This window comes from Aquarana catesbeiana, linkage group LG02 (genome assembly GCF_042186555.1).
Source record: "Aquarana catesbeiana isolate 2022-GZ linkage group LG02, ASM4218655v1, whole genome shotgun sequence".
In the NCBI taxonomy this organism is placed as follows: Eukaryota; Metazoa; Chordata; class Amphibia; order Anura; family Ranidae; genus Aquarana; species Aquarana catesbeiana.
Window position 1 is genome coordinate 570,341,794 of NC_133325.1, and position 24,349 is coordinate 570,366,142.

Here is a 24,349-nt window from a genome sequence, read left to right on the forward strand (position 1 = left end):
TCATGGAAGAATTGTGGCCAAAAAGCCATACCTTCGACATGGGAACAAGGCTAAGCGACTCAACTATGCCTAAAAACATAGGAACTGGGGTGCAGAAAAATGGCGGCAGGTGCTGTGGACTGATGAGTCAAAACTTGAAAAATTTGGCTGTAGTAGTAAGCAGTTTATTGGCTGAAGGACTTGAGATTGGTATAATAATGAGTGTCTGCAGGCAACAGTGAAGCATGGTGGAGGTTTCTCACAAGTTTGGGGTTGCATTTCTTCAAATAGAGTTTGAGATTTGGTCAGGATCAATGGTGTTCTCAATGCTGACAAATACAGGCAGATAATTATCCATCATAACAAACCATCAGGGAGACGTGTGATTGGCCCCAATTTATTTTGCAGCAGGACAATGACCCCAAACATACAGCCAATGCCATTAAGAACTATCTTCAGTGTAAAGAAGAACAAGGAGTCCTGGAAGTGATAGTTTGACCACCCCAGAGCCCTGATCTCAACATCATTGAGTCTGTCTGGGATTACATGAAGAGACAGAAGGATTTGAGGCAGCCTACATCCACAGAAGATCTGTGGTTAGTTCTCCGAGATGTTTGGAACAACCTACCAGCTGAGTGCCCTCAAAACCCAAGTGTACTTAGAAGAATTGATGCTGTTTTCAAGGTAAAGGGTAGTTACATCAAATATTTATTTGTTTTGGATTTCTTTTCTGTTCATTTACCTTCCATTTTGTTAATTGGCATAAATAAACTATTAAACACTTCTATTTCTGAAACCATTCTTAATTTACAACACTTTTTTACATCTGCCTAAAACTTTTGCACAGTAGTAAATACTGTATGTTTTACCTGGTGTTATTATAATCCTTCTAGGCCAACACTGCCACAAGTGAAGTGAAGTGGAGTGAAGACTACTGTGTCAGCCAATGATCGATTTCCTTTTCAATTCATCTCATCCGATAGGAAAATTCAATCTATACTCAACAACCCGTTTGATTGATATGTCATATGGGAAGTGGATTTTGATCGATAGTTCATCATTGTAACTTACTATCATAATATTATTGATCACATCTCTGTTTTCACCATGCTATTATATTCATGAACAAAGCATCTCAGTTCTGCCGAGTGATAAAAAAATGATCGGTAATATTCCACCATGGTCAACTGACTCAGTTTTGATAGAATCCGATCCAAATTTAATCTAGATTGACTAGAAAGGAAGTCATGGCTATTTGATTGTTTGCAGATGCAATTGTTTTGATCTAATCACATATTGATCAGATAAACATTGAAACGTCTATGGCTGCCAAGAGACCATATACAATGCAAGAGTCTCTGATCCTTTCTTCTACTCTTCATGACCAGATTCTCAATTGCAAAGACACTAGCCTGTGCTATGCTATTATTCCATACAGAAGCTTCAGGATTGATGAACAGCAAAGAAATATAAAAATGTTGCATATACTAAAGAAATCATTCACTGTAGTGAAAAATGTATGCTTTTTCCATTAACAATCTCTGGTGAATGTATTGCTGGTACCCTACTCTGGCTAAAACCTTGAAATATGTGCCCTCTTATTCTCCTCATCTGCTCGTGGGTGCAATAGCCTGGGCACAATGCTTCACATCTAGAGGATGCTCTTAATGCTCACTACTTGTGGACTAAGGTATACCCATATATTACCACTACTCCTCATTTCCACATATGACCAGATCCATAGGGAGCTCTCTTATTCCACAAAAACTCAAACATCCCAAAACAAGCCACTGGTCTCCAAACTGCGACCCGGGGGTCAGACGTGACCTTTGCTTGCCTTTATCTGGCCCTCGGGGCCAGTATTCTACCAACTGACACCAATGATAGAGCACCATCCCCGTCCCCCATTCCCCCTACTGGGATGTGAGAAGGTTGAAGCGCTTACACACCTGTATTCATTCCTCCTACTGACACCATCAATAGGGCACTATTCCTCCCATTAATACCAATGATGGGACAAGGATGCTGGGGCATTTTCTACTCCCAATGGCCACAGTCTGGCCCCCCTAAAGCCTTAAGGACAGTAAACCGGCCCCTTGCTTAGAAAGTTTGGAGACCCCTGCTCCAGACTAATCACACATACAGTATATTTAGCACAACCATGCAAACAGTTGCCAAAGCGTGGAACCCCCCCCCACACACACACACACACACACACACACACACACACACACAGATTTGGGAAAGTAAAAAGTAGACTCTGTGGCATCTTTCTAAATGAGAAACTCACTGCTATTTTTGTGGATACATATTTAACAGTTTGGGAACCCTGAATTGTCTAAATCTACCCCACATGTTATATAGCATGAGTTTTATACCCTGCAAGGTATTCTTACCTTTACAGCCCATTTGGGTACCCCCTGTAACCTGAAAACTTCAAAAAAATGAAATGCAAAGGAAAAATGTGTGTTTCTGATTCTACAGCTAAGTCTTGTAGTTAGATTCTGCCAACTGCATTCTTTATTTATTTACTATGAGGAATTCAGGGTAGGGTGGTTAACCATAGCATTCTAAGTCCTAAAAGAAAAACAATATGGACATTCTAGACACTGCTACAAATTATCTTAAAGCGGAACTTCACTCTCCCAATCAACATTGATTATTTTTAATCCTCATGCTGCTAACATTGGTAAATAGAAAAAAAAAAGTATATTATATTTACTTGTTTTAAACTATTTCTTTAGTTACTTCCTGGTTTCTTGTCTAGGCAAATTATGTCATACATCCCAGGAGTCTTCAGAGGGGGAGGAGAGGAGGAGGGATTTTCTCAGCTAAACACGCTCTCCTGCATGCATGAGCTAAGGGCAGATGGATTCCAGGAAAGAAATACTACATGAATCATTTGCCCTTACTCAAGATGGACACAGCCAGAAATGCAGGAGGGGGGGTTCAAAGTGATTTCTCAACAATATAATGCATGGAGACATGGATGGGGGAGTTTGCTTTGAATATTAAAAATGGATTAAATACTGTTTTTGGATTGTGGCGCTCAAATGCAGTAAAGATTCACTTTAAGTGTAATTTGTAATTAAGTGACATGGTCATGGCTGGACTTACTAAAGTGTAATATGTAGTTACTAGGTGACATGGTTATGGAACAGAGTTACTAAAGTGGAATGTGTAATTAAGTGACATGATCATGGGCTGGATTTAAATGTAAATAACTTTTAACATATCAAGTCTTTAAGATGAGTGGCAGGGCTTACATAGAATTTACGAAGAAAAATCCATCCTTACATGTCCCACTACTTAAAGAGGAAGTAAACCTTGATGGGGTTTACTTCCTCTTTGTTTCCCTGCATTGGTAAAGCATAATGGGCTACTATGCATCGCATAGTAGCCCATTATGTGTCACTTACCTGACACAGGAGCCTGCAATGTCACCGCTGTCCCCTCTGCTACGGAGCGTCCATCTGCTTTCCGGGTATCGTGGCTCCGGCGCTGTGATTGGCCGGAGCCGCGATGACGTCACTCCCGCGCATGCGCATGGGAGCCGCCACTAACGGCATATTGCCGTTAGCAGCGGCATGCTCGGTGCGCCTGCGCACCGCTGTCTACAGCGCACCGTAGACAGCGGTGCCTTTCTTTTTGCAAATATCTCCTAAACCGTGTAGGTTTAGGAGATATTTCTTGGACCTACAGGTAAGCCTTAATGTAGGCTTACCTGTAGGTCAAAGTGGTCTGTAAGGGTTTACAACCACTTTAATGATCCTGTAACCTATTTTGTAGGAAATTGTTTCCTACTGGGTTTTTCTGCCTCCTTTTAACATCCTCCATGAGCTCCCGAACCTTTCCTTTTCCCTCTCACTTCCTCTTACTTGCAACAAGCAGTGCATGTTAGTTGCGGTCATGTGCATTGCTCTACGCACACTACACATCCCTATGAGTCCATGGTCTATTTCAGGAGTGAGCAAGAGAGGGAGGCCATGTTCCTACATACAGTGGGACTATGGAGAATGAACGTAGCCATGCTTTAATAGGAAGGCTGATCACATAAGAAAAAAATAGGAATTTGGCAGATTAGAGCAATAGAAGTACTTTTTTATGTAAAAAATATATACTTGAATAGATTTTTTCAAACTAAAATCTAGAGCCCTTTCACACTGATGTGGTGTGCTTTAACCACATGGGGTGCAGTGTACGCAGGTGTTTTGTGGGTTAGCTGCGCTTTCCCATGAAGTTCTATTATTTCCTGTGGTTTTTGTGCTTATTCTGAAAGCACACCAAAACCACGGGAGATAATAGAGGTCAATGGGAAATCGCAGTAAACCTGTGGGTGCACTGCTAGGGTTACCACCTCATCCCTTTAAACCCAAACACATATGAAGTTCACAGGTTCTGAGGCTAATTTAATGCAGATAAGGCACCAATTGAGTTTAATTACCACCATAATCAGCCTCAGAAACTGTGTAATTCATATGTGTTCGGGTTTAAAGGGATGAGGTGGCAACCCTATGCGCTGCACCCGTGGTGTGGACAAACCGCACCACAACAGTGTGAAAGTGCACTAAGGCAGGTCATACTTTATGAAAAATTGCTCAGTTCCCCTATGAACACATTCAGTGTTCATGGGGGAATCCCTCCCGCTGTGCTATTGTATCCTGACAGGCTGAGGTTTCCCACCCATCAGAATACAATGATCACTGCTGGCGGATATAGCCACCAGCAGTGCTTGAACATAAAAAAAACCTGACAGGCTGGTTAGATCAACTTCAGCACAACCAGCCTGCCTGAAGATAGATAGCTAAACAGGCCTGATTTCGATCCATGACTGGCTTAAGTGTTACTTTAGGATGAGTGATTGGATTTACAAAATCCTAAACCTGATGAAAATTTTCAGCACACTGGCAGCATTCCATCCTCGAAGCACAAAACTTTCCCTTAAAAGACAGAGCTGGGGTGGATGGGATTTACTAAAACTGGAACAGCTGTGCATAGCAACCAATCAGCTTCTAGTTTCAGTTTGTTCAGTTAAGCTTTGAAAATGAAAGCTAGAAGCTGACTGGTTGCCAGACAGAGTCCTTTGGCTGTAGATCCAGATGAAGGGAAGAGTAGCCATTTAGTGGCCGCCCCGTGTACATTTACTGCGGCAGGGCGGCCGCTGTGCACTGCAGCATGTATCTTATATACGATCAGCGATTCTGAGTAAGTGGGGCACACGCACGCGCCCGCTGCCCCGGCTGTGCTGTGATTTGTTACAGCACAAGCTGATCAGTAGATCCCTGCCACTGATTGATCGCCGGGACCCCCTGATCTGCTGCGTCATTCACGGAAGAGAGCTATACACTGATAGACGATCTTGCTATTTTTTTATTCCCTGCAAAGCAGGGGAAAAAAGAACAAGATCATTAAGTAAACGTAGCACATATTACACACATTATACTTTATTAGGGACACAGTTAACCCCTTGATCGCCCCTAGATGTTAATCCCTTTCCAGCCAGTGCCATTAGTACAGTGACAGTGTATAGTATTATCACTGATTAGTATTAGTGTCACTATTGATGTAAAGCCTTTTACACACTAGTAGTTTTATTTCGTTCAGCCCTACTGACAGCTCAGAAGAAGCCGCTGTACTAACCATGCAATGTTAGTACAGCGACCTCCCCTGCTGTTCTATTGTGTTCTTGACAGGGGAACGCCCCCCCAGAACACTCTGGCCAGTGCTCTCAGCCATTGATCGAGAGCAGACATTTTACGGTCATGCCCCAGCCGGCTTCTGTCGGACCGACTACAGTACACACGGGTCGAATGTCGGATGGTTTCTATTGAACCGGCCGATGCCGCCCGACATTCGGTGAGTGTGTACTAGGCTTAAGTGTCACTTAGTGTAACCCCCAGCCATCGTCAGTTAGTGTCAGATTGCCTGCCATCCTATCATAGGCGTGCGCACAGGGTGTGCCAGGTGTGCCTGGGCACACCCTAATCGCCTTGTGTGGTGCATATTCCCCCCTGTTTAGACCACTGATATTTCATCCCAAAAAAAAGTTACAAAATAAAATAATTTAAAAAGAATAAAAATAAAACTACTGACACTGTCCACTGCCCTACTGACACCATCAGTACATATACACATGCATATGTATTTGAGCTTTGGGGTGCACACCCTAATGCAAGAGGCAACGCACACCTATGCATCCTATCACAGTTCCACTATAAGTCTCTGATCATTGCCATTATTGGTAAAAAAAATAAATAAGTACAAATTCCAGTAAATATACTATACTTTGTAGACGCTATAACTTTCACACAAACCAATTAATATATACTTATTTGGATTTTTACCCAAGACATGTAGCAGAATGCATTTTTCCTAAATTCATGAAGAAATTAGATTTTTTAATTTTTTTATTGGATATGATTTATGGCAGAAAGTAAAAAATATAGTTTTTTTCCCCAAATTTTCTGTTTTTATTCGTTTATATATATATAATAATAGAAGAAAAATAGAAAAGAAAAAAAAACTGGTGATCAAATTCCACCAAAAGGAAGCTCTATTTGTGTGAAAAAAATTATAAAAATTCCATTTGCATACAGAATTGCATGACCGCGCAATTGTCTGTTATGGCTCATTTACACTCGCTAAAAAACATGGCTTCGGGCACGCTTTTTTAAAGCTCTCTGAATGCCAGTCAAAGCTCCTGACACTAAATAAAATGGTTAGCTTACATTCCTGTTTACACCTTGCTTTTGCTTTGCTTTCCTTCGACTTCGCTTTACCCCATTATACCCCATGTCACTTTAGTGGTGCTTCAAAGTGTCTTCAAAGCCTCCATAAAAGTCTATGACAAGGCTCGTTTGAAGCACCTGCAGATTTTGAGAGGCTTTAGTTCAGCTTTAGCTTCACTTTGTTTTGAAGGTATTGCATGTATAAGATATCAACACACACACAGGAAATCTGCCAAGCTTCATTAAATCTTCAAAAAAGCACCACTAAAGCATCATTGAAGCACCATTGAAGCACCACCGAAGCATTGCAGAAGCATCAAAAACATCAAAAAAGCATGTAGAAGCGGTAAGCTTCTGTGTGTGTTGAAGTCAAAGCAGGTGTAAATGAGCCCTTAACCGGTTCCCCACCCCACGTACATTTACTGAGGTGGGGCGGCTGCTCTGTGAAGAATCATGTACTGGTATGTGATCTGACACTTCTGGGTCTGGGGCGCATGTGCGTGCTTCCAGCAACCCGCTCCCAATGTGATTGGACACAGCGAGAGAGAATTAGCGGGTCCAGCGGACTTGATGTCTGCCGGGACCCGCCGATAGTTTGGGACACAAGCAGAATGGCAGACTTTCTGTGTAAACAAGGCAGATTGGCGTTTTGTCAGAGGGGAAGGTACTGATCCTGTGTTTCTGCTAAGCAGGAACACGGATCTTTGCCCTACCCTAGTCAAAGCACCTCCCCCACAGTAAGTAAACACAACTTAGGCATACATTTAATACTTTGATCGAGTCCCTGATGTTAATTCCTTCCCTGCCAGTGTCATTAATACAGTGACAGTACATAGTTTTTAGCACTGATCACTGTATTAGTGTCAATGGTCCAAACCAATCAATATACGCTTTTTGGGATTTTTTTTTTTACCAAAAATATGTAGCAGAATACAAGTTGGGCTAAATTGATGAAGAAATTCGATTTTTTTAAAAAATGTTATTGGGTATGGTTTATAGCAGAAAGTAAAAAATATTGTTTTAAAAAAAAAAAAATTGTCACTCTTCTTTTGTTTATAGAGCAAAAAATAAAAACTGCAGAGGTGATCAAATACCACCAAAAGAAAGCTCTATTTGTGGGAAAAAAAGGACATCAATTTTATTTGGGTACATTGTTGCACATCTGCGCAATTGTCAGTTAAAATAACAAAGTGCCATATCGCAAAAAATGGCCTAATCATGAAGGGGAGTAAATTTTTTTCTTAATGCCTCAAAATAACACAACATGACAAGATAACATGAATGGGTACAAATAGGACATGAAGAACAATCCTCAATAACACACATTAAAAAAAAAAAAAAACTTGTTTTTAGAACCTGTAAACATGGTCTGCAAGCTATCATAGCCACGATATCAACGCACACCATAAAGCTTTATAAAATATTTTTGAAAAAGGGGAGAGAGACACCCTAGGGCGGGGATATGCAATTAGTGGACCGCCAGCTGTTGCAAAACTACAAGTCCCATCATGCCTCTGCCCCTGGGTGTCATGCTTGTGGCTGTCAGAGCCTTGCTAGGCCTCATGGGACTTGTAGTTCTGCAACAGCTGTAGGTCCGCTAATTGCATATCCCTGCCCTAGGGTGTCTGAGGGAAAGGGGAAAATGTAAATGGAAAGGAGAGAGGAAAAGGAAGGGTAAAAAAAAAGAAGGGAGATATAGGTAGGGATAGAGGAAGAGGCGGAATGATAGGACGAATGGAAGAAGTGGAAGTCCACGGTGAGGGCGACTGGGCTTCAAATCGCATCCAATACAGAAGATGTTAGCAGGTTAAGATAGTGATAAGTATTCATCTGAATAGTAAAACAAGTCCCGGTGAAGCCATTGCATGTTGTGCTCCTCAATCTTATTTCTAAGGGTAGCAGTTAAGTGCTCCATATGTTGGATGTCTGACAGCTATTTTTTGTTTAAAGCGCAAAAAATAAAAACTGCAGAGGTGATCAAAAGAAAGCTCTATTTGTGGGGAAAAAAAGACAAACATTTTATTTGGGTATAGCGTCGTATAACCGCGCAATTGTCAGTTAAAGTAATGCAGTGCCATATTGCAAAAAACGGCCTGGTCATGAAGGGGACAAATCTTCTGGACCTGAATTGGTTAAAGAAGTGCAATTCTGAATAACAAAAAATGGCATGGTCATGTAGGGGGTAAACCTTCCAGAGATGAAGTGGTTAACTAGTTGCCGACCAGCCGCCGCAGTTATACTGCAGCAAGTTGGCTTAGCTGCGCGAATCGATGTACTGGTACGTGGGTTCATGCACTGGCTTTTGCGGGCGCGCTCCCACCGCGCAGTGCAGTGCTCTCCCGTGGGTCCAGTGGTCCCAATGTCTGCCAGCCATCCGCGATCTTGTGAAAGAGAGCCAGAACGGGGATCTGTCAATGTAAACAAACAGATCCCTGTTCTGACAGGGGAGGAGAGAGAGATCAGCTGTACCTAGTGATTAGGAACAGTGATCTCTCTCTTCTCCCAGGCAGCCCATCCCCCATACAGTTAGAAACACCTCCCAGGGAACGCAGTTAACCCATTGATCGCCCCCTAGTGTTAACCCCTTCCCTGGCAGTGCAATTTATACAGTGATCAGTGCATTTTTATAGCACTGTATTGGTGTCACTGGTCCCCAAAATGTGTCACTTGGGGTCAGAATTGTCCGCCGCAGTGTCGCAGTCCTACTTAAAATCGCAGATCGCCACAATTACCAAAAAACAATACAAAACAAATTAAAATGTAAAAACAATTTTAAAAAGGTCCCTAAATCTTTCCCCTATTTTGTAGACACTATAACTTTTGCACAAACCAATATATGCTTATTGCGATTATTTTTTACCAAAATTATGTAGAAGAATACATATTGGCCTAAACTGATGAATAAACTTGTTTTTTAATATATTTTTTGGATATATATTATAGCAGAAAGTGAAAAATATTGTTTTTTTTTTTTTTTAAATTGCCGCTCTTTTTTTGTTTATAGCGCAGAAAATAAAAACCGCAGAGGTGATTGAATACCACTAAAAGAAAGCTCTATTTGTGGGGAAAAAAAGGACATTTTGTTTGTGTACAGCGTAATTGTCAGCTAAAGTACCGCAGTGCCATATCGCAAAAAATGGCCTGGTCACGAAGGGGGTAAATCCTTCCAGGGCTGAAGTGGTTAGAGTAGCACAGTGCTGAATAGCAAAAAATGGCCTGGTCATGAAGGGGGGGTAGAACCTTCCAGAGGGCAAGTTAGGTAGGTGAGCCTTACCTTGCTTGCCTGTGCCTGCTTCTCCCTCTCCGCCTCCCTCTGGTTGGATGCTCTCTCTGTCTGGTCCCTGCGGAGCCCCGCAGACAAGCCGGCATCCGGGTCTCCAGCATCCAGCTCCTTGTGAAGCTGCTCCATCTCCTCCGCGGACAAGGTGGACAACAGGTTGTCTATGTCCGGGTCCTCGCTCACCTGGCGCCGGTACTTGGCCACCCTGGACATGATGCCTGGCTGTCTGTACAAAGCAGAGAGGAGCACGGAACTGGAGTATACAGGAGCAAAGCCCTTATACAAGTAATGGGTTCAATGATGGAGAAGAAGATCAGGATAGGAGCATAGCCACGATGTGATCTACTATGGCAATGGTCCTCCTAACGCCTATGATCTACTATAGCAATGGTCCTCCTAACTCCTAGACTGCGATCTACTGGTGGATTTGGGGAGCCCCAGAAGGTGTGTACCCCAGCACCAACAAGGAGAGGATGGTGTTGTAGTTGTCATGGATTGTCTTCTCCGCTGACTCTGTCCTCGGCACTCCCCCTCCACTCCCCAGGGCTCAGAGTCAGACATTCCTGTGAAAGTTCCACTCATGCCCAAATTTAGAGAGAGGATACATCGCTTTTTATGGAAATCACCGAGGACTGGCAGCAGGAGAACTGCAACATGGGAATTAGCCAGAGATCTTTGTATACAAATGAAAGGTTAATCCTGATCATTCTACAACCTGAGATATCAAGCATCTCCACTTTCACCTATACATGTCCTCTACCATACACTTCTTTTACCTGCGTCCCCACTCTTTGTTAAAGCTGCCTATTTTCTCACTAAAATAAAAAGTAATCTACTTAATAATTTAGCAATATGATTGGGATTTTGTATATTCTGACAGCTGTGTATCCTTTGATGTGTCTGTTTTACAATTAGTGGAAGGTACAGATAAATTAACAAATCCTTATTTGGTAAAGAAAAAACTCAGTGTTTACACATTGCTTAGCTCTGGAACTATCTGTGGCTCTGGCAGTTATTACTACACATCCCAGGAATGTTAGTGTAGGACTACAGATGACAGCAAAAGAAAAGCTGATTTAATAGTACACACAGGTTCAGAACCATTTGCAAGTTAGTCTAAAGCAGCTATTTTCAACATGGTTCCAGGGAACACCAGGATTCCCCCAGAGGGTGGTAAGGGTTCCTTGAGTTGTGGCTGATTGAACTCCCATCTGATGGTGTTTGCTTATATCTGGGGCAAACACCACTTTTAAGAGCCTACTGCATAACACCAAGGGGCAGGACAATTCTTGGTTAGTGATATAGTACAAGTTAGTCTAAAGCAGGCATCCTCAAGCAGGGTTTACCCGGAGGTTGCTAGCTGTGGCTGATTGAACTCCCATCTGATGGTGCTTGCTTAATTCTGGGGCAAACACACCTTGCCAAAGGCAGCTGCATAACACCAAGGGGCAGGACACTTCTTGGTTAGTGATATAGTACAAGTTATTCTAAAGAAGCCAATCTCAACCAGGGTTTCCCCAGAGGTTTCATGGGTTCCTTGAGCTGCGGCTAAATGAACTACCATCTTATGGTACTCGCTTAATTCTGGGGCAAACACCACTTAGCAGAGTAAGCTGCATAACACCAAGGGGTAGAACTCACTTCTTGGTTAGTGGTATAGTACAAGTTATTCTAAAGCAGCCAATCTCAATCAGGGTTTCCCCAGAGGTTTCATGGGTTCCTTGAGCTGCGGCTAAATGAACTACCATCTTATGGTACTCGCTTAATTCTGGGGCAAACACCACTTAGCAGAGTAAGCTGCATAACACCAAGGGGTAGAACTCACTTCTTGGTTAGTGGTATAGTACAAGTTATTCTAAAGCAGCCAATCTCAATCATGGTTTCCCCAGAGGTTGAAGGGGTTCCTTTAGCTGTGGCTGATTTAAATCCCATCTAATGGTTCTTGCATAAAAATGGGACCAACACCACTTGCAGAGCCAGCTAGCTGCATAACACCAAGCGGTGGGACACATTTTGATTAGTGATCAAGTACAAGTTATTCTAAAACAGCCATTCTCACCATGGTTCCATGGAACACTAGGATTCCCCTGGAAGGTGCTAGGGGTTCCTTGAGCTGTGGCCGATTGACCTCCCATCTGATGGTGCTTGCATAATTTTGGGGTCACTCCTTGGTTAGTGATACAATACACATTAGTCTAAAGCAGCCAGTCTCAACCGGGATTTCCCCAAAGGTTGCTAGGGGCTTCTTAAACTGTGGCTGATTGAGCTACCCATCTGATCATAATTCTTGGGCCAATAACTTTTGGCAGAGACAGCTGCATAACACCAAGGGGTGGGACTCTCCTTGGTTAGTGATATAGTACAAGTTAGTCTAAAGCAGCCATTTTCAACAGAGCTCCATATAACCATAGGATTCCCCCAGAGGGTGCTAAGGGTTTCTTGGGCTGTGGCTGATTGACCTCCCATCTGATTGTGCTTGTGTGATTCTGGGGCCACACTACTTGGCAGAGTCAGCTGCATAACACCAAGGGGTAGGACACCCCTTGGTTAGTGGTATAATATAAGTTAGTCTAAAGTAGCAATGTTCAACAAGATATCATGGAACCCTAGGACTCCTCCAGAGGGTGCTTAGGGTTCCTTGAGCTGTGGCTGATTGACCTAACATCTAATGGTGTTTGCATAATTCTGGGGTCAACACTACTTGGCAGAGCCAGTGTCAAACCACCAATGATCTTTTTAGCTTCCTGTTGGGGGGGCATTGACCACCAATGTACAGTATCTCACAAAAGTGAGTACACCCCTCACATTTTTGTAAATATTTTGTTATATCTTTTCATGTGACAACACTGAAAAAATTACACTTTGCTATAATGTAAAGTAGTTCTGTACAGCAGTGAGTGTACAGCTTGTATAACAGTGTATATTTGCCGTCCCCTCAAAATAACTCAACACACAACCATTCATGTCTAAACCGCTGGCAACAAAGGTGAGTACACCCCTAAGTGAAAATGTCCAAATTGGGCCCAATTAGCCATTTTCCCTCCCTGGTGTCAAGTGACTCATTAGTGTTACAAGGTCTCAGATGTGAATGGAGAGCAGGTATGTTAAATTTGGTTTTATCGCTCTTACTCTCTCATACTGGTCACTGGAAGTTCAACATGGCACCTCATGGCAAAGAACTCTCTTATGGATCTGAAAAAAAGAATTGTTGCTCTACATAAAGATGGCCTAGGCTATAAGAAGATTGCCAAGACCCTGAAACTGAGTTGCAGCATGGTGGCCAAGACCATACAGCGGTTTAACAGGACAGGTTCCACTCAGAACAGCCCTTGCCATGGTTGACCAAAGAAGTTGAGAGCACGTGCTCAGGGTCATATCCAAAGGTTGTCTTTGGGAAATAGACATATGAGTGCTGCCAGCATTGCTGCAGAGGTTGAAGAGGTGGGGGGTCAGACTGTCAGTGCTCAGACCATACGCCACACACTGCATCAAATTGGGCTGCATGGCTGTCATTCCAGACAGAAGTCTCTTCTAAAGATAATGCACAAGAAGGCCCGAAAACAGTGTGCTGAAGACAAGCAGACTAAGGACATGGATTACTGGAACCAGGTCCTGTGGTCTGATGAGACCACAATAAACTTATTTGGTTCAGATGGGGTCAAGCGTGTGTGGTGGCAATCAGGTGAGGAGTACAAAGACAAATATGTCTTGCCTACAGTCAAGCATGGTGGTGGGAGTGTCATGGTCTGGGGCTGCATGAGTGCTGCCGGTACTGGGGAGCTACAGTTCATTGAGGGAACCATAATTGCCAACATGTACTGTGACATACTGAAGCAGAGCATGATCCCCTCCCTCCGGAGACTGGGCCGTAGGGCAGTATTCCAACATTATTACGACCCCAAACACACCTCCAAGACGACCACTGCCTTGCTAAAGAAGCTGAGGGTAAAGGTGATGGACTGGCCAAGCATGTCTCCAAACCTAAACCCTATTGAACATCTGTGGGGCATCCTCAAATGGAAGGGGGAGGAGCGCAAGGTCTCTAACATCCACCAGCTCCGTGATGTCATCATGGAGGAGTGGAAGAGGACTTCAGTGGCAACCTGTGAAGCTCTGGTGAACTCCATGCCCAAGAGGGTTAAAGCAGTGCTGGAAAATAATGGTGGCCACACAAAATATTGACACTTTGGGCCCAATTTGGACATTTTCACTTAGGTGTGTACTCACTTTTGTTGCCAGCGGTTTAGACATTAAAGGCTGTATGTTGAGCTATTTTGAGGGGACAGCAAATTTACACTTTTATTCAAGTTGTCCACTCACTACTTTACATTGTAGCAAAGTGTTATTTCTTCATTGTTGTCACATGAAAAGATATAATAAAAAATTTACAAAAATGTGAGGGGTGTACTCACTTTTGTGAGATATTGTAAGAGGCATTTTTCACACTGACTCCCTGTGAATTGGTTTTAGCAGGGATTCCCCAAGACCTGAAAACTATTTCAAGGTTTCCTCTGGGGTAAAAAAAAGCTGATAAAGGCCGGTCTTAGCCTGGGTTCACATATGTGCGGTGCGAATTGAAGCTCAGGTTTCACTGGGAAGATAAAAATCTGCTGTTCAAAGGAATCACTGCGTTATAGCTGCGGATCAGTGAGCAGGGAGAGGGGGAGGGGAGAGGGGGAGGTGTAGTGAGGAGAAGGAGAAAATCCTTGTTCAGAACGCAATGCATCTGCGAATCAGATGCGTTCCCATAGGAGATAATAGGCTTGTAGTTCGCACTGCAATGCCCAAAAAACGCACGCGTTTTTTGTGCAATGCGCAGTGCGAATGCAACGCACATATGTGAACCAGATACATTCAAATGAATGTATTTTAAAATGTCCTGTGAATTGGATGCGGTGTAAGCCGCATCTAATTCGCATAGGTGTGAACGGGGGCTTAGGGTTTTCATTAGGAGAATGGACAAATGTACAGACATTGTTCGACTGCTCTGTGGCACCTCCAAAAGAGGTGCTAATTATAATAATATCTAGCCCCCCCAGCCACCCACCTGGATCCTAACAATACAGGTTCACATGACTGTACTCATGCTGCAGCCATGAAGATTTGCTTCACATCCATGGCATTTTTAACTTGGGCTGCAAAGTTTGACAAGTGACACTGCCTGTCAAACTCGCCCATTGAGTTAACGCATCCCTTCTGCAACCAATTTCAATGCATAGTGCAACATTACAGAGTTAAGTCTGGTAGCGAGGAGGCGATATGATGCCTCCTCATCTCCTATCAAAGGCCCTCTGAAAAGAGATCCAAACACAGATCGCTCTTCAGAAGGCACCACAAATGTGAAAGAGCCCTGACAACTTTCAATCTACTTCCAATCTCTTTATTTAACTAAGATCAGGTGAAATGGCATAACATAACAATATTCAAATCCACTGGTGCCTGTGTGGAAAAAATATAAGAAGCCCACCTTGCTCTAGATTCCATAGAAACATTTTTTTCATATAAAAAAAAAAAATACTAATTAAAAGCTTTTTACCTGGTATTCTTTGTAATGGCACTATTTTCTGGTAGATGTAAAACTACACAATGGTGAAAGATCCTGTATGTTACATCGGAATTTGTCTTTGAGGCCCTCTCAGTGGTAACATTAGGCTACTTTCACACTGGGGCGCCCGGCTTTTCGGCCGCTAGCAGGGTGTTTAAATAATAAAAAAAAAAAAAACGTAAAAAGTCCCATTTTGTTGCGCTTTCAAAGTGCTTTTCAGCGCCGCCCAATCATTGCAATGGCCAGTGATTAAATTAGAACTCCATACAGATTATGTGCACATTGATTCATAAAATACTGTGCTAGGTTTGCTGTACTTACTTTTTCACAATATTGTAACTGAGATTATTTATTGATTTATTTATTTATTTCAGGTACTTATATAGCACTGTCAATTTATGCAGCACTTTACATATACATTGTACATTCATATCAGTCTCTGCCCTCAAGGAGCTTACAACCTAAGGTTACCCAATCAATTGAATTCCTGGCTAAATATAAATTTGTTGGTGAATCTTTAGATGACACTGAGAATCCTTTGGCTAAAGTTTCTTCTAGCACTCTGCCACAGAAACATCATACCTTTACTCATAGGCATGCACATGGGGTGTGCCAGATGCACCAGGGCTTTTTATTCAACCAAAATGTGCCGAAATGGAATTATGCCACCTCCAGTGCTAGCCCCTTGCCTGTCACTCGCTATTATTACTTGCATACACAGAAGCCCTGCTTCTGTGTGTGCAAGTGATAGGCTCCTCTACTCAGCTCTAGTTTCTTGGCTGCAGCTCTTTCTAAAGCATCAGCCGGCAGCATGCACGCTGCTGTTGCAAGTTTTAGGTTCCCTTTAGCAGCAGCCCCTCTCTCCTATGTCTGGTATTCTTTAGGTGGGGTCAGTGGTGTATTTAGGTTTTGTGCTGCCCTAGGCCTGACTAAACTCATGCACCCCCCTAATTTAAATACGACCCACCCCTTGCTGCCGAGGCCACACCCCTTCCTGTTTAAGACCCACCCTATCATCTGTAAATCACACCCCTTCCTCTTTAGGGTCATTTGGCACCTTTCAGGGGAGAGGGGGGAACAGGTACCTGTTTTTGACAGGTACCCTTCCCCACTCCCTGGAGACTGTGCTGCCCCCTCTGAAGTTCGGCCCGCCTCCTCCTTCCTCCACTGGGGCATTCAGAAAGTGCAACGCGCTTCGCACATGTGCAGTAGTGAACCGTCCGGTTTCTCTTACCATGAATGATGGTGGCAAAACCCGAGAGCCAATCCAAAAATTGGCTGAGGTGTCAACATTGCGGGATCCCTGGACAGGTAAGTGTCCTAATATTAAAAGTCAGCACCTACAGTATTTGTAGCTGCTGAGTTTTAATGTTTTCACGGGGTGGGGGTGGGACTCCTCTTTAATGAGTTTCCATTGATTTCAGCATTGATGGAGCACTTTATTGCAATATCATGATCTGCATATTAATGCACTTTCACTATATGTGGACTGTTTTGCATTGATTTTAGCATGCATGGAGCACTTTGCACATGCCAGTGGCGGCTGGTGCTCAAAATTTTTTTTTTGGGGGGGGGTGCAAACAAACGAAAAAATTCTGAAAAAAAGATATCAATTGCAGCCTCACTGTGCCCCATCAAACGCAGCCACTGTGCCCACCAAGTGCAGCCACTGTGCCCACCAAACGCAGCCACTGTGCCCATCAAATGCAGCCACTGTGCCCATCAAACGCAGCCACTGTGCCATCAAATGCAGCCACTGTGCCCCATCAAACGCAGCCACTGTGCCCACCAAATGCAGCCACTGTGCCCATCAATTGCAGCCACTGTGCCCATCAATTGCAGCCACTGTGCCATCAAACGCAGCTACTGTGCCCATCAAATGCAGCCACTGTGCCCCATCAATTGCAGCCACTGTGCCATCAAACGCAGCCACTGTGCCCATCAAGTGCAGCCACTGTGCCATCAAATGCAGCCACTGTGCCCCATCAATTGCAGCCACTGTGCCCTCAAACGCAGCCACTGTGCCCTCAAACGCTGTCACTGTGCCCATCAATTGTAGCCACTGTGCCATCAAATGCCAACACTGTTCCCATAACACTGATATAATTTATTAAATAACTTTACCTGCTGTCCTGGGGGGTTCCCTTGTGCTTCTCTCTCTCACTCTCCTCCTGACATCACTGCCAGACCCCGCCCAGTGCAGAGGAGAAGAGTCAAGAAAAGCAGTGCGGAGGAGGGTAGGCGGAGCATAAGGCTCCACCTCTGCCAGTCACCGGCCGCTTATGGGGGTGGGAGTCACACGCCGCCCCCCGCATGAGAGAAAGTCCCCCCACCCATCTTCCCGATTCCTGGCTCCCGCGGCCGCCCCCCGCACACATGCAGCCCACGGCGGCCGCCTTGCTGTAGCGGGCGGCGCTGCTGTGTATGGGCGTGAGCTCTGCTAAGCATGCCCATACACACGCCCCTCCACCCTCTGCCAAGCACACCCATACACAGCAGCGCCGCTACAGTGAGGCGGCCGCCGTGGGCTGCATGTGTGCGGGGGGCAGCCATGGGAGACGGGAATCGGTTGGGGGGACTTTCTCTCATGCGGGGGGGGGCTTTTTTGCCGTCCCCCCGAAAAGTGCCGCCCTAAGCCTAGGCCTAGTCGGCCTAGGCCAAAACACAGCCCTGGGTGGGGTAGAGAGGATTTGGGGGAGAAAGGACAGTTCTGTGTTTTGGGGGAGAGCTCTATACTCGCTGTACATAGCTCACTCCTTAACTCTGCAACCTGTACATAGGGCACTCCTTAACTCTGCGACCTGTTCATAGCATAAATGAAAACAATGGTAACACTGCGCTAACCCAGTGTAAAAAACACAAAGCTGCTACACACAAATGTGACAAATATTCAAAATGGGCTAGTGTAAAAATGTAGCGCTAAAACAAAACAAAACCAAAATATATAGGCAGATAAAATTCAGTGACAAGTGGGTGATATCCACTGTGACATAAAGAAAAACAAAACCAAAATGTATATAAGTGAATAAAATTCAATGACCCATGGGTAATATCCACTGTGACATAAATATGGGCAACCTAAGTGATAAAGTCCCACTGTGCAATAAGGCATGAAATCCAGTGTAAGTGGAAAATCTTCTGGTGTGTAATTCATCAGCATGGAAATCTTGAGGTAGAAAGAGGTGAAATCCTCTTACCAGAACAGGTGGGTTCGGATGTCAGCGACACCGAATCAAACAGGCTTATGCCGCGTACACACAGCCAAGCGGACTTGGCGGTGGACTAAGTCCGACGGGATAAGTCCGGCAGGTAATTCGATCGTGTGTGGGCTCCAGCGGACTTTTTTTTCCCCAAAAGTCCGACGGACCTCGAAATAAAACATGTTTTAAATCTGTCCGACGGACTCGAGTCCAGTCGAAAAGTCCGCTTGTCTGTATGCTAGTCCGACGGACTAAAACCGACGCTAGGGCAGCTATTGGCTACTGGCTATGAACTTCCTTATTTTAGTCCGGTCTTACGTCATCACGTACGAATCCGTCTGACTTTGGTGTGATCATGTGTAGGCAAGTCCGTTCATTTGAAAGTCCGGCGGACCTACGCTGCAAAGTCCATTGTAAGACTGTCGGACCTAGTCCGTCGAAAAGTCCGCCCGTGTGTATATATTTTGGTTTTGTTTTGTTTTAGCGCTACACTGTTCATAGCATACTCCTGAGCCATGTGCCCTGTACATAGCACACTCCTGAGCCCTGCACCCTGTACATAGCATACTTCTTTACTCTGCACCTTGTACAAAGCACTCTCCTTAACTCTGTACCCTTTGCATAGTGCACTTCTTAACACTGCTTCCTGCAAATAGCACTCTACTTAACTCTGCAATATATATATTTATACACTATATTGTCAAAAGTATTGGGCCGGCTGCTTTTACACACACATAAAATTTAATGGCATCCCAGTCTTCGTCCGTAGGGTTCAGTATTGAGTTGGCCCATGCTCAGTTATAACAACTTCAACTCTTCTGGGAAGGCTGTCCACAAGTTTTAGAAGTGTGTCTATGGGAATGTTTGACCATTTTTCCAGAAGTGCATTTGTGAGGTTAGGCACTGACATTGGATGAGAAGGCCTAGCTCACACCCTCCTCTCTAATTCATCCCAAAGGTGTTCTATCGGGTCTACAGGACTCTGTGCAGGCCAGTCAAGTTCCTCCACCCCAAACTCACTCATCTATGTCTTTATGGACTTGCTTTGTGAACTGGTCCAAATCATTAGGTGGAGGGGGGATTATGATGTGGGGTTGTTTTTCGGGGGTTGGACTTGGCCCCATAGTTTCAGTTGAAGGGAACTCTTAAGGTGTCAGTATACCAAGACATTTTGGACAATTTCATGCTCCAAACATTGTGGGAACAGTTTGGGGATGGCCCTTCCTGTTCCAACATGAATGCATACCAGTGCACAAGGCAAGTTCCATAAAAACATGGATGAGCAAGTTTAAGGGGGAGAAAGTTGACTGGCCTGCACAAAGTCCTGACCTCAACCCAATATAACACCTTTGGGATGAATTAGAGCGGAGACTGCAAGCCAGGCCTTCTTGTCCAACATCAGCGCCTGACCTCACAAATGCGCTTCTGGAAGAATGGTCAAACATTCCCATAGACACACTCCTAAACCTTGTGTGTGGACATCCTTCCCAGATGAGTTGAAGCTGTTATAGCTGCAAAGGGTGGGCCAACTCAATACTGAACCGTACAGACTAATGCCCCGTACACACGGTCAGATTTTCCGATGGAAAATGTGTGATAGGACCTTGTTGTCGGAAATTCCGACCGTGTGTAGGCTCCATCACACATTTTCCATCGGATTTTCCGACACACAAAGTTTGAGAGCAGGCTATAAAATTTTCCGACAACAAAATCCGTTGTCGGAATTTCCGATCGTGTGTACACAAATCCGACGCACAAAGTGCCACGCATGCTCAGAATAAATAAAGAGATGAAAGCTATTGGCTACGGCCCCGTTTAGAGTCCCGACATACGTGTTTTACGTCACCGCTTTCAGAACGATCGGATTTTCTGACAACTTTGTGTGACCGTGTGTATGCAAGACACGACGTCGGAAAAAATCCTAGGATTTTGTTGTTGGAATGTCCGATCAATGTCCGACCGTGTGTACGGGGCATTAGACTGGGATGCTATTAAAGTTCATGTGCGTGGAAAGACAGGAGTCCCAATAGTGTATATAGATATAGATATATCTATATCTATATATATAGATATATCTATATCTATATCTAGATATAGATATAGATATATCTATATCTATCTATATATATAGATAGATAGATATAGATATATGTATATATCTATATCTATCTATCTATATATATATATCTATTTATATATATATACTGTTTATATATACATACATACACACACACACATGTGCATGTATGTTTAAGCTTTTGGGTGCACACCCTATGAATTTACTATTCTTTTCACAAGCAACAAGAATGGGAGAGTTTGAATTACCATTTCAGACTTCCTATGATAAGCATGTTGGAACTGATAAACCACTGTGGTCAAGAGATAGCAAGTTCTAACTAACTGCTCTCTAGAGGTTTTGGTAAGATTTACTGTTGTGAAGCAGACCTCTCTGCATCTAGTGGCAAGTGACAAGCTGCATCTGGTGGTAGGCGACATGGCAAGTGACAAGCTGCATCTGGTAACAGGTAATGTGGCAAGCTGCATCTGGTGGTAGGCGATGTGGCAAATGACAAGCTGCATCTGGTGACAGGTGACGTTGCAATGACAAGCTGCATCTAGTGGCAGGCGACGTGGCAAGTGACACGCTGCATCTGATAGCAGGCGACATGGCAAGTGAAACGCTGCATCTGGTGGCATGCGACGGTGGCAAGTGACACACTCAGGGCTCCCACTGATTCTGCATTATGGTGGGTTGAACTATTTCATTTTATATTACAATGTAATAATAGAAATAATGCGCTTCAATCATCCTGACACCATACAACCACGGTGCTGTGATGATTGAAGCGCTAACACCAGCCATTGCCCTGACAAATTGGCCATGGAGATTGACCTGACGACCCATTACCCCATCCCCCTGTCGATCCTTGGCAAAATTTTCTTTCACAAACCAGTCCCCAGTGCCAAAAAGGTTGGGGACCACTGGTTTACAGAGTGTTCTTAAAAGAAGAGGGGATGCTACACCACGGTAAGCATGGCCCTGGGCTAACTTTTTTGAGACATGTTGCTGACATTATTTACATTACCGTATTTTTTTTCTAGAAATGATACGTTTTCTTAGCTTAAAGCAGAGCTCCACCCAAAAGTGGAAGTTCCACTTTAAGCACTCCTCACCCCCTTACATGCCACATTTGGCATGTCATTTTTTGGGGGGGGAGAGGGTGGGTAACTAGGTTTGACAGGTACCTGCTCCCACTTCCACTCGGGCTGCCTAGGCGACCTGAGCGGAAGTTCTCCTTTCCCCCTCTCTCCCTGCAATCTTCTGGGACACGTCACAGGTCCCAGAAGATTGCCCAGTCACTGAGGAGGCGCATGCGCAGTGCACACCCAGCTGTGAAGCTGCAAGCTGCCACAGCCAGGTGCCCACACTTTTGATGCCGGGGAAAGGTAAGGGAGAGATCCCAGGGTTCAGGTGGCCATATCGTTGGATCGTGGGACAGGTGCGTGTGTTTATTAAAAGTCAGCAGCTACACTTTTTGTAGCTGCTGACTTTTAATAAACACGGAAAGGACTGGAACTCTGCTTTCAACATTTGATATGTTTTCTATTTTCTATTGTAAATAAAATATGGGTTTATGAGATTTACAAATCATTGCATTCTGTTTTTATGTAGATTTTAGACAGCGTCCCAACTTTTTTGAAATACATAAAACATAATAGTGACATCCTAGTAATTTTTTTTTTCTTTTAATAATACATGTTGTACATGTTCCTCCTTTTTCAGTAACATTTCTGTTTAACAAAAAAAAAAAAAAAAAAAGAAATACCTAGTGATCCTGCCAGTTTATTCAATTCTCTTCCTGGAGCATTCTGACATACTAAGCACTGGAGCAAAGCCATGCTGAAATGTTCAGTTTGAGTTCTTAAGCTTTCCAATTGGAGCTACAGGATGCCATGTTAAAGGCCTGGCTAGGTTTACAGCAGCTGCAAGCAGGTACCTCGCGGTCAAAACACTAATTACAGAGACCCAGTGAGCTTTGTAGATGGGACCTCTAGACCTCACCCCTCAGTTAGTGGTGTGGACTTGCTCTAGGAACCCTATTAGACATCTGGTGGTCATGCTCGTTAATATCACCTTATTGGGATCCAGTTGTAACTCTAACATCGCAAATCATCACTGTGACCCTTCTTTGGGATGCTTGGATACTCTTATTTCAGAAAAGCTGTATGCTAGCTCCTAAATAAAAAAAAAAATCATGTTGCCCCAATTACTAAATGATGCTAAAAGCCTGACCCCCAAGTATACTGGAAAAATCACCACACCACCTCAATAGCTGACTGGGCACTGTATGTTGGTAAAACCTGCCTAAATAAACAGGTCACTTATATACAAAAGGGCAGACTTTCAAATTTACTTTTCCATATGGGCTGGTTGGTTACAATTTAGAAACTATTGGCAACAAAGTCCCAAAGTACTGTTTACAGCTGAAGTTTAGGTATGGCAATCATTACTTCATTACATTTGTCCAGTTTGTAAGTATGTATGTGCCATACCTGTGGGATCCTGGTAAAAGCTGGAAATCGCTGTAGTAGTAACCGGTACTACAGTACTCTCCACTAGCTTCTAGGTCCCATGACGATTTTCTGCCTTTCTGCATGGCAGAAACGAGAGGTTACTCTTTGAATGGTGTAAAGTTTCTGTTTTGACCAATTGTGAACTGTGGAGTTATTACAGAGGTCTCATTAGGAGTGTTTTGGCATAGCTCCCAACTGTCCTTCCTTTGAGACCAAATCCCCTGTCCCTCATCCAGCCTCAGAGATGTTCTGATGTCTACATCTCTGTACAAAATGTACTATTTAATTGCCAAAAATGTTATGCTGCGCCAAACTTTTTTCCAGCCTCTAGATTACTGCATTTGTTATTTTGAAAAGCCAATTTACATCGTTACATAGTTAGGCCGAAAAAAGACACAAGTCCATCTAAAAAATAAATAAATACAATCCCATATACACAATCCTTCACCCACAGTTGATCTAGAGGAAGGCGAAAAACCCCAGCAAAGCATGCTACAATTTGCTACAGCAGGGGAAAAAATTCCTTCCTGATTCCCCGAGAGGCAATCGGATTTTCCCTGGATCAACTTTTCCTATAAATGTCAGTACCCAGTTATATTATGTACATTTAGGAAAGAATCCAGGCCTCTCTTAAAGCAATCTACTGAGCTGGCCAGAAGCACCTCTGGAGGGAGTCTATTCCAGCTTACTGTGAAGAAACCTTTCCGTATTTGGAGATCAAATCTTTTTTCCTCTAGACGTAGAGTGCCCCCTTGTCCTCTGTGATGACCTTAAAGTGAATAAATCAACACCAAGTTCACTATATGGACCACTTATGTATTTGTACATGTTGATCATATCCCACTCAACCTCCTCTTCTCAAGAGAGAATAAATTCAGTCCATCAGTTTCGTTGCCCTTCTTTGCGCTTTCTCCAGTTCCCCAATATCCTTTTTGAGAACTGGTGTCCAAAACTGAACTGAATATTCCAGATGAGGTCTTACTAATGATTTGTACAGGGGCAAAATGATATCTCGCTCTCTGGAGTCCATACCTCTCCTAAT

The 24,349-nt window shown here is 43.7% G+C and overlaps 1 protein-coding gene across 2 annotated transcripts in view; it reads right to left on the minus strand.

Moving 5' to 3' along the window:
• The window catches only part of LMOD1 (leiomodin 1), a 39,290-nt gene extending 15,854 nt beyond the window's left edge, over positions 1–23,436 (minus strand). Inside the window, exon 1 of one of the 2 annotated variants that reach the window (XM_073616078.1) lies at positions 23,287–23,436. Coding sequence is in view for 1 of the 2 variants with exons in the window: in XM_073616077.1 (XP_073472178.1) it covers positions 9,982–10,200 (219 nt within the window). In the remaining variant the exon portion in view is untranslated. Of the gene's footprint in view, positions 1–9,981; positions 10,533–23,286 lie in introns of those variants that run through there. The other variant, XM_073616077.1, reaches the window with a different exon arrangement.
• Between the last annotated feature and the right edge of the window lie 913 nt (positions 23,437–24,349).